The 12,243-nt window shown below is 34.8% G+C and overlaps 1 protein-coding gene across 1 annotated transcript in view; it reads right to left on the bottom strand.

Annotated features, from left to right (window-relative positions):
- Positions 1–1,940: 1,940 nt before the first annotated feature.
- The window catches only part of Tnks (tankyrase), a 44,337-nt gene continuing 34,034 nt past the window's right edge, over positions 1,941–12,243 (bottom strand). The window contains exons 17-19 of the mRNA XM_071592942.1: positions 11,627–11,735; positions 11,384–11,540; positions 1,941–8,523 (exon numbers count right to left, since the gene is read on the bottom strand). Of these exons, the coding sequence (XP_071449043.1) occupies positions 8,443–8,523; positions 11,384–11,540; positions 11,627–11,735 (347 nt within the window). The 3' untranslated portion in view covers positions 1,941–8,442. The remainder of the gene's footprint in view (positions 8,524–11,383; positions 11,541–11,626; positions 11,736–12,243) is intronic.

Below are 12,243 nucleotides of genomic sequence, written 5' to 3'. Positions count from 1 at the left end.
ATTGAAAACAGACTTTTAAAAATTGGCCAAAATCAAAAAATTAATTAATATTAATCAAATAACTATGTCTTTTGTATACACCACGCCAAAGTTGAGTTAAAGGCATGTTTTTACAAAAAAAGCTAATATTTTTGAAAGAAAAGGTGCCTGTGTTGAGGAAAACAAGTGCTAAGGATTTATAATGGATATAAATAAATGAAAGGACTAACTTTGTAGTTCCACACGAACGATTTATTCACACGACCCGGGTTTCGAAGTAAAACTTCATCATCAGGTGAGCTTTCTACATTTGCAGCCCTTCTTATATATACACCCAGGGCGGGGGTGGGGTGGAGATAATCAGGAAGGTTTGGGAGGGGTAAAGTCAGGATGGGTTTGCGTGCCGGATGGGAGGGCAGTTTGGCGTCACCTCCGCAAGATTGAAGGAATGTGGAGCGGGAGGGAGAAGTCTACATTGTAGAGCTCTCGTGAGTCAGGGGATTAGAGAGGGTTAGATGAAGGGGAGGGGGGTGTGTCATCGGCCACCGTGAGGATTGGGACTTTAAGGAGGGGAGAGTGGGAGGCATACAGAAATTCGTTAACAATATTTTCATTTAAACAAACACTATTTAAAATTTCTAACTGTTCTAAGGCATCTAATCTATAGCCTTTGCTTTCAACATGTAAAATTTCAAAATCAAAATCACTTTTATGGTTATTATCAATCAACTTCTTTGCGAATTGAGAGTTCATCTTTTTATTTCTTGCACATGCTTGATGCTCCTTCACTCGTTCTTGGAATTTCCTCCCTGTCTGTCCAATGTATTTTGCTCCGCAATCGCACTTTAGCTTATATACTCCCGGAGGAGTATACATATATATGTATTTATAGAGGAGTGGATGAAACATGGGTCCATTACTTCACACCTGAGACAAAAGAACTATCAAAACAATGGATTCAAAATGGAGAACCGGCTCCAAAGAAGGCGAAAGGCCATTTCATCTGCAGGCAAGGTCATGGCATCGGCTTTTTGGGATACACCTGGGATAATTTTCATTGACTATTTTGAAAAAGGAAAGACTATCAACAGCGACTATTATGCGTACTTTATTGCAATGTTTGAGCGAAGAAATCAAGCAAAAGCGGCCACATTTGGCTAAGAAGAAAGGGTTGTTTCATCAAGACAATGCACCAGGTCACAAATCCAGTATTGCAATGGCCAATTGTCATGAATTAAGGTTTGGATTGCTACCTCATACACCCTATTTGCCAGATTTAGCCCCCTCCCGATTATTTTCCATTTGCAAACTTGAAAAAATGGCTCGGTGGTCAAAGATTTTCCTACCGTGAAGAAGTGATGTCGGCAATTAATGGCTACTTTGAGGAGCAAGACAGTTCTCATTATAAAAAGGGTATCAAACTTATTGAACATTACTGGGAAAAGTTTATACAGCTGAAATGAGATTATGTTGAAATACAAATCCATTTTTTCCAAATTTTTTTTTTCTTTGTTTGATAGGGTACTTATAAGATTACCCTCGTATTTAAGTTCTAACATTGTCTTTGAAGTTAAATATTGCAAGTTATGAGCAATACCAGTCTAAGACTACAAAGTAGACTAATACCATGACAGCTTCAGTCCATATAAAAGTCCCATTCACAATTGTAAAGCAATTCTGAAACCAAATTGATATCTAAACAGCAAATATAACTACTTATTATTTAATATTACGCAGCGAACACAAATTGTATCAATATTTTTTCCCCTATCTTAACGATGGTAAAAACTATTTTCCTCTTACCAATCATTACTACTGCATGTACACTAACAGAAGATGATGCATACTTTTCTTAGATAGCTGGTAATCCAACACTCATTATCATACGCTCAGCAGGGTTCATATAACAAGAGGTACGTACATACATACGTACAAGATTAATGAAACCACCACTTAATTCTAGGTACTGTGGACATTCTTCCTTGACATTTAAAAATAAAACTAAGATGAATATTGGTAAAATCATTGAGAATGTAAGTTTAATGAAATTATAATTTACATTCTTTTTTTACAGGTGTGCACATTTCTTGGTATTACCAAGCACTCATTCACCTCTGAACTCCTATCACAAAACATTTACATTCCTTTGGAGCCCATTTTTCCTTTATGCTACAAATTTTATTCTGTATCTTAATCGGTTGTGTGACAATGACTCAGTGATAACTAATAAATTATTCTTGGGCACATTTTGATGCACATCCAAAATATTTCATCACCTATCATTTGGGACCATTCCAGGGACATGAAAAAATTCTTAACTATTGACATGGGTTTACTTCATTGCAGCTAATTAATAAATGATGAGATGAGAGTAATGTAACAGAAAACCGACGACCAATTTAAACAAAAAAGCCCTGAATAAGTAGCCAACTGAATGAAACAAATTTTGTATTCTTTCTTTGGGTGTTTAAATTAAATTTCAGGATTGGAAATAATCTTGATGCAAACAATTAATTTCCTTCAATAAAAAATTGATAGAACATCAAATTTATTCTTAAATGTGTTCCTCACAGTTGTAACATCAGTTAATAGTCTTAAATATATTTGCCTGGCGATATATTTTCCATCTATCTACAGAGAGTCTATTACGTTAGAGTTCTATCTAGGGAGTGCGTGTTGCGCAAATTTGAGTTATGCCCTGGAAAAATTGATGAATGCCAAATACACTCTTAATACTAATCCAGTGGGCATGCACACCACAACAGAGTATTCATGAGAGGAAAATGTTACTAGCAATAACTAGATATTGCAAAAAAAATTGCATAACAATGAACTATATCAAAGATATTGACACAAAATCTATTGCAATGATCATGCTCTGGAAACTATGGCATATTGTGGAAGCAATGTAAAACTATTAACAAGTATTGCATTTATCTTTGGTATGAAATTTAAAATGTCACAGGAAAACTTGCTGAGGGGCTTGTTGTAAACCCAAAGGATGTTGGGTTGTGTTTTGTTAGGAGACACAAGATATTTATTTAGTAGTGTCCATCCTCTTACGTCAATATTAACCAATAGATAACCTATAATAATAACAACAGGAAAACTTTGAAAAAGTGCTGTAATATCATAATAAAAATAAATATTAACCTGCAGATATACAGGAGTTTTTAAAACTGGGACCTATGGCTTCATGTTTTCGAATCTGCTGCCATCCACATTCTATTTTTAGACTCTCAGTTTTGCCAGTTACATTAGACTTCTTCAGGAAAAAATTAAATACAATAAAGCCAATACGAATAATTATCAAACTGCTATTATAAAAATTAAAAGATTGCCTAGGGGTTTGAAAGAATATTTTATACCAAAAATTGAGACCTCTAATTAATGTTTTGTTAAAGCTAATGTTAGGATGAATCACTAACACAAAAATTTCTCAGGACCAGAAAAATAATGAAATGAGAGTTTAGTGTAAATGAGAGCTTTAATTTTCCTAATTATGAATTGCTTTAAATGCACCCACGATTGTGCTTATTCCTGAGGATTTCCTTACATGGGCTTTTATAAATAGGGAGAAATGCTCTTACAAACCAAAAAGGTTACATAGATAATCCATTACATCACTCTCACTACACTCATTGGTAAGAAGTTTGATAATATGTCCAATCACAATTTGCAGTTAACCATATCATAGAACAACTAAAAAATAAAAATGCCCTTAAATAACAATGCATTTGCAGAAAAATGAAATGATTTTAAAATTCACTCCTAATACTTTACAATTACGTTATTCCAACAACCAACACGAACTGGAAACTAATGTGTGGTGGACAGTTAAATTTCCACAGACTCCTCAAATGCACTGAATCCATCGATTCAACAGTATATCACAAGAATATAAATGAGCAAAAACCAAATAATCCTGAATGTTTTGCATGAAGAGTTAACATAACAAAATAAAAATATTCAATAGGACAACTTCAGTAAAATATCAGAATGCTGATAAATAATAAATATGTTAATCACAGACAGTGAAAAGGGCAGACACTCAGATAACACACATCTGTTATTTGACCCCACTCAACTGTGATATTCAAGTGCACTTTATAATACCCAATAAAGAACATTTGATTAGGCAACCAATGGGCAAAAATATACAAGGGTCACAAACTTCACCAGTCAGGAGTAAACAAAATGCACTGACTATTCACAACTTCGATTATGGCAAAACTTTGCACATATCAATTGTATTTATAATATCAAAAATGAAAATTTATGAATGACACCATGTGCAAAAGTAGTTACTAAAAAAATTTCTAGCATGGACATCCAATATGACTAAGAAGTAGCAGAAAGTTCTCATTCCTTAAAAGGATGCAAGGTCTGAATGTAACATCTGAAAGAAAATGTATACTTTAATAATATCATAATTTTCAATAACTACTTTTCACTGTCATGTCCTCAAAATGATTTAGGGTAATTTGCTGGTTCCATAAACAAGAAGTGAATCTTAGCTACCATTTTCATTCATGTACCATGCACCCTCAATTACCGTGTCTAAAAAATTTTTGTCCTTCACAAAAAATGAATACAAGACAATATTCTGAAAAACTGAGGATCATTTCCATAATGTATCACAATATGACATTTACCATATGACTCAAAATACACACATGCTTGTTTACATGTAGTTTCTGTACATAGGTAGTATCATTTCATAAGTAAGAAAATGATAAGAATTGATCACAGCAGACAAAAATTGGCATGGTTGTGCGTTAGTGAAGAGCTACCATATTCCCAATTTAGGTAAATAATTGACTGTAAGCCAAGCTTGTTAAACTAAAACAGCCTTTTAAAATTCAACATTCAGCTTAGAATTGTTATTTTTATAAGTAGAAGATTATATACATAATGCTTATGTATCAGTGTGCAATTAAACCTTGAAAGATGAAAAATATATGTAACTGCCATATTTACCAACATTCGAGTTGCAATTTTCCCCTCAAAATGTTACTTTAAACTGGCTTGCTGATATCATATCCGAGAGTTTGGAACATTCTCTAGGTTGCCCACCATAATTCTTGGCTTCCAACCTACAGCCATCCACCTTTTTGCCTCAACGCACTACGTAGTTCACATATTTTTATCTCGCTCTTAGAAAAACTCAACTGCATGGGTAATGAATAACATACAGTTTGAAATATCCACAACCAGCGCCTTTGAAAGCATGTTTGCGTTCCTGTGTGGCCTCTATCTAAATGAAACAATTTATGATTTCAACCACCTTACGGTGTGCCCCAACTTCGGTCAGCCATTTTTTCCACTTTATAAACGAACTGCACTTGTATTAGGAAAACCTGAGAGAGATAAATGGATTTTTGAGGATTGATTCAGGGGAAGAAATACATTTTTTAAGATAAAGTAAATGATTCAAATGTCTAGAATCCCTTGCTCTTAGTTAATTATGTCCGCTGATATAAACACTGAAGTTACTTGACAACATTTTCAAATATACGAATGATAGGTGATAATATTGTATTAATTATATTTTGGCATGATAAACTTACTACATTATGCATGCATAATGTTTCAGCTAAGTATCATTAATTGGTTGTACCAAAACATTACAAATGGACAATTCACCCATGACAAGGGCTCTGAGCAACTGAAATGTAAATTGAAAAAAAAAGATGGATCTAAGAAATGGATGGAATTAAGGAAGCTAGTACACAGTGCTAAATAATGAGTTATTGTAACATGTTATGTTTTTTAAGGATATTTAGTGCAATGTTAGTCGGAGCTTAAAAGTGTAATGGCATCCAATGCCATGAAAAACTTACCCTAAACTGGTTAACTACTGATAGTAACAATATTGAGAAAAAATAATGGCTGGCAGTACTTTAAGTCTTTCCTTGAGAAAATTAGAGGTTGGTACTTAATTAATTACCCACAGTATACCCATACCTAATTAAGTTATTAATCAAGTATATTCATAATAAAATCCCAACAAAAACTCAAATATAGTGACAGAGCTGAATTTTGTTCCATTCCACTGGAAGTTTTTCAGAGGCATTACTGTAGCATCATATTATTATGAAACAACGACAGACAATGCAAAATGCCACATAAGAATAGACTACGTAAGACATTCCTACATGAATGTGTAAAATAGCATGATCATTGATAATTCAGCTCTTAACACTTTGATTGCAGTTGGAAAACATGCACTTACATCGTTAGCTAATTTAACGCACATCACATCACGATCCCATCACTGGTAAAACAAAATAACCTTTCACTGAATTGAAGTATATGGATAGATAGATTCATCTTTTTGTGACACATTTACCTCTAATATTAATTAAAATGGCATGCATGGTATCTGATTAAATATGGCAGAAGTTCATCATAGTCTTTTCTTAACAATTAAATCACAGAAGACATAAACAGCAAATTCACAAATTCAGTAACATACATCACAAGCACACAAAAAAATGACTGTTTACCAGAGTGATAAAAGAATAACCAACTTTACCAATTACCAATTAATACAGAGGCATAATAAGGGTAGTACTCATGCACACTGAGCAGCACAGTCCCATTTTCACCTCCCAAATTTCAAGTATTCATATTTATCAAATTCATTTTAATAGCAAGCAATATTTATATTTTAGCTACAAGATCTCTGCTGCATGTTTCCACTTAAATTTAAGGTAAAAAAAGCTTGTGAAGGGAATAGCAGCAATAAATCCAACGCCTCCATAATTCATTTACACAACATTTGTACCAAATTAAATGGTGTGCATATACCACAACAATTCACTAATTTTCAGGATTAAATACAAATCACTACCAAGAAATCAGTCACATGAATTCTTAGGTAGATTTCTACATGATAAATTAAATTTTAGCAATAAGTATCCGGGTAAAATACTGCTACCTCATCCCTGACAATTGCATTAGACCAATTAATAGGCTACAGCTGAAATTGCAATCTTGGAAAATTTTAAGGATGTAAATGCTGCAACATGTCTTTGCAATCATTCTAACTTAAGCACTCAAATTTAAAAACCATTCAAGCCATTGCAATTGCTAAGTCTTTCATTAGATCCTGCTGTTGTTCTCATTAATGATAATCACTTCCTTCTTGAGACACTTCAAACATGTGCACTGAATTAATGTCCAGCACCATCTTACTGTAGCACAATATATTTTAGGAGACACTGAGTTTGCTTACTTTTACATGATACTGTTAGCAAGATATATTTTTGAGCAAAATTAATAACATTCCTTACACCTTTAATAATGTGCAATTTGAAGGATGCATATTTGTGTATTTTTTTAACACACAATTCAATTGATTAAAGTCTCAAACAAACTGATGAAATAGAAAACTTTTTATTTGGCTGAGTAGGTAATTTCATTTATTATGCCCAGAAATGCTGAAGTGCATAGCAAAATGGAACAGCATCGGGTAAAACAATTGGATATTTTATAAAGAAGTTTCTAGTACCAGCTAAAAACAATAATTTGAATTCAAGGACTTAAATATTAACTCATTCATTTTTTCACAAAACAATACATATGTAATATAAATAGGAACATGAACGACAATTTTGTTACCATGGAAGAACTTTGAGACATTACACATAAAAGCATTAATGAAAGCCCACCTTCCAAAACAAAAGTGAATCCATTCAAAAACTGTATAAATTGGAAACTCATTTGGCAGTCAAAAGCTTGTTGTTCTTGGGAGTAAAATCACACAAGGAAGAAGAGAATTTTTAAAATGTACACACAAATACAATGGACCACATGGATATATTCACACACATACGACAGGAGGGAAAAGCTTTTGAAAATTATGATCAAGCATCAGTTACTTATTTAAAACTACTTAAAAAAAATTATCACATTTCGGCTTCAAAAGCTACTGCCATGGCAGTTGCTCTTCCACACATCAACACAATAAGAGCATTAAAAAAACAATGATGTGTTTCACATTGCCAAATGCTAAAATATGCCAAGGAGGCTGTGATAGGGAAAGATGGCCTAAACCTCCACGACGGAATGTCACAAGGCAGCACGAGCAACCGCATCCGCAACGCTGCCCCTCCAGCTCAGGCATGGGAAAATGCCTCCACATTTGCTATCACCTTCCCTGGAAGAAAGACCAGGGCCTTTCCTTTGAAAGTCGTTCCCCTTGCTCCCACCGGGGGTCCAACCTCCACACAGCCTGTGTAAAAATGAGCAAAACAGAGAGGAATGTGGGGCTTGGGGAGGAGACGCCATTGCATTGACTCTCAGAGATTTTGAAATGGGGTACGGTGAAAAGGAAGTGATTGTGGTCGAGGCAGACGAGCACGCATTGGCCCAATCATTATCAACCTCCCCCCCAATCTCCCTCAAACTTGCTCTGTTACAACCAATCATCTTCACCACCAATGACCCAGGCAGCAATCATCTACCCTCACAATCTCCACTGCTGTTAGTTTCTTCTGGCTTGACTATCTGGTATGCAATCAAGTACTCTGGGTATGCCTAGAATTTAAAAGAAAATATCAACTGAAAAAATGACACACCTGGTCACTTCAAGTTATAAGAAACTGAATTTTTTGGGAGTCATTCACCTTGTGAGTCATGGGGGAGAAAACAAGAATTTGGAATATACATCCATTAATTTCCATGATCATGGGATAACAACATTTCTACTCGTGCACAGAAATCAGCATACATTTTGAAGCTGGGACTATGCCCTATTAAATTTATCCTGGATTTTAAACTAGTATTTGGGGCACAGTATTAACTGCTTTCATTCCAAAATGGTAAATTGAAGCTTTGTATTTGAATTATGGATGGATTCAGGATTTTGAACAAATCCTAATAAATGCATGGATCAACGGAGTTAAACAAAATGACTGAAATTTGAATCCTGATTAAGCTGGCTGTATTTACAGTGTACCATGGAAACAACAAGCAGTGGTAATGCACCTTAATTGCCTCCAGTGAGTTCAATTTTAACAGGAAGTGGTAGCATTTCCATAGGGTTTACGGCTGCAAGAACATTTAAATGTAAGCTAGAAAAATTTCATTATTGTACTAATTTTTGATCATAATAAACTTGTAGGTGTATAGTGCTTAGACTTAAGGATGAGTGCTTGAAAGAGGATTAGTGACATTATTACTTATGAAAATTTAATATCCCATGATATTACTAAAAAATTTCCCAAATATATATAATCACATGACAATATTTTACAATATTTAGCATACATTCACCACACAGATACTTAAACAAAATTTTCATTGCAAATTATTATTATAAATTACAATGTTCATACAGACATTGTCAGGTGGGGCACAAGTCCCCAGAATCACAGCTGATTTTTACCAGGAAAATAACAAAAACGATCATTAAAAAATCAAAACTGAACAGCTATACGGGTAATCAAGTAAAACATAAAGGAATACCAGAAATGGCTCAGCCCAAAGCAATACCACACGTGGCCCAGTATTACACCATTCCCAAAATCATTCACTGTCCAACATCACATTCTGTCCAAAATATGCACGCATCATACCCCATCCAAAATAACTCCCCATCCAACATCACCCACTATCACTGTCCAACTTCTCACTCCATCCACACCAATATCGCAAACAGACAATGCCAGGTTTATCACCTGGCCCATTACCCAGGGGCTGCCTTACAACTCTTCTTAAAACTCCTAACATTTGATGGAAAGGGCTCAATCAATTCTCAAGCCAGCTTGTTCCATTCTGAAATATTTCTATTCAAAATGAAAACTTTTTCTATTTTTTTCTTACATTTATTTTTAACCTGTGGTCATTTTCCCCCTTAAAATTTGGTTTTTCTACTAACTTTCTTGAATCTTAGACAAATTTAAAAAACAGTGGGAGATGCCGAGACTAACTTTTAACTGAGCTAATATGCATTAAAATGCAGAATTTTCAAAACAGCAAAATTATTCTAGTTTACCCTATACCTGGACGGTTTAAATCCTCAGCTATGACGATGTGACCTTGGGCAATTTTCAGATCAATAGTCAGCAATTATCTACAACAAGTGCATATCTTGGCTTAGGCTTATATTCACAGCAATTATCTTTAGCTATTTACCATTTTTCCCTTCATAAATCCTTACACAAAAAACCTCACAGAGCGTTCCTAGCCAATTTAAAAGCTTATGTTGTCACTAATGCAAATGAATATTCTTCCACTCCTCCCACCTCAATCTCTTCTACAGGTATTCAAAGTTGATGAAAAATTTTCGGTCTATGTAATGTTATCATTAAGCCAAGATTCTGTGCTTATTATTATGCTGGGACTACATGCATCTGCCATAGTCTCAAAGTCCCTTGTTTTATCGTGGATACTTCTTTAATTCACCTGGAGAATTTTTAAGCCTTAATTTTAATTGTTACTCTTACCTTCAATGTTATATGGAGCACAGACATGGGCTTTGCAGATATATGAATCAAAAAGTAAGAGGCCTTCAAATTATGGATCCAGAGGAAGATGGAAGGTATTAAGTGGGAGGATAAAGTGAAGAATGAGGAGGTACTACGAAGGATTGGAGAAGAGACATAATTGGCAGAGATCAAGAAAAGGAAGACTAATTGGTTAGGGTATTGTATGAAGAAGCAGTGCCTGTTGAAGACTGTGTTAAAGGGGATGATTGAAAGGAATAGAGGATGAAGGAGGAAGAGATATATATGTAAGGTATTGGACATGTTTAAGATTGGGGGAAAGTATAAAGAAACAAAGAGACTGGCTCAGGACAGACTGGTATGGAGGTCAATCACGAGAAAACCTGCCAAATGGCAAAATAACTAATGATGATGATACCTTGAATTATATCATCTGTACTGTGCACACCCAGAGGTGCGTTGTTAGAGCCACTAGACAATTCCCTGCGCATTACTCTTCCTGCAGTTCGTCAACATTCCCCATAGTCTTTTTTGCATGCTGTCCTTCACTTTCTGATTCCAGTCCCTGCCTCAATTTTTTTCCAGCTCTCACAGCTTCATATGTGACCTCTTCTCCATAGGAAGTGGCTGTCGCACAATATGTATTTTTGCCCCGGTGATGGTGGTTCTTTCCATAAGATCACCTCAGTTGGCACCTATGTGTTTTCCTGCTTCCTGTATGTATCCACTAAGTCACCTAGTAGTTTTCCATGCCTATAAGAACCTCTTCGCCTTAGAATCTTAACTCATGAATGAGAATTCCCCAAAAATAATAAAATAAGACTGCCTTAGGGTCTTCTACAAAGCTAAAGAAAAATTTCATTTTAAAAGGTAATATAAAAATATACAAAATACTGAGCTAACCACTATTCGCAATGACCTATACATGCAGTAATCCAAAGACCACATACCTGTTCGCCTCGATAAACAACATATTCAGGAAAGTTAAGTCCTCCGGCACTGGGTCGGCCCATGACAGAATGATGCCCTGGTGGAGCATGTGCCATCTTCATTGCACTAAATTGAAGAAATGACTTCCCAAGGGTCACACGGCAAAGAAGAAGATGCCTAGAATATAATTTGATGGTGCCTTAGTTATTCCTGATAAAAAAGCATCAGAGACAAGTTACATGCATATGAAAAATGACACGTACCTATGACAGATGTAACATGACCTGTCCTTGTGAGCTGGACATCCTGTGCCTCCACCAATGCCATACACATACTGATTACTTTTTGAGGAATGCTCTGCAAAATAAATGCCTACGCACAAAAGGATATGCACTGGGTTAGAACTCTTTGTCTCTGCATTGAAGCAGCCATATAAAACTTTCTTAATACATACACTCTTAATTGTTCAAAAAAGACAATAACGAACCAGAATTTAGGTTCCAATTAAAAACCAATTTTACTTATATTTCCATACAATGCTAAAATTAAGCACCTGATACAAAATTTCACAAAGGTGAACATGCAGTATTTTAATTAGGATGATAGAATTTTCAAGCAAGTTGACATTCTTATAAATGTAAAGACAGGAGGATGTATTTTTAATGCTTAAGAATATTACAGAAATAACTTTATGAAATGGTTCACTTGTAACTATTTTTTGGTAAGAATAACATGTAACTGTTAAAATAATCATTAGAACTTCAGGGTGTACTTAGCATCATATATACCAACAAACCTTTCCTCACCTAATTGATTATTTGCTAGTCAACTAACAACACATTTCAAATTTCAAATAATAACATCAGGAATTGAGTATATG

This window comes from Hetaerina americana, unplaced genomic scaffold, assembly GCF_022747635.1.
Source record: "Hetaerina americana unplaced genomic scaffold, ioHetAmer1.1.p SCAF_5, whole genome shotgun sequence".
NCBI classification, from domain to species: domain Eukaryota; kingdom Metazoa; phylum Arthropoda; class Insecta; order Odonata; family Calopterygidae; genus Hetaerina; species Hetaerina americana.
The sequence above is the reverse complement of the archived record's forward strand: the minus strand, read 5'-3'. Positions and strand labels throughout refer to the sequence as shown.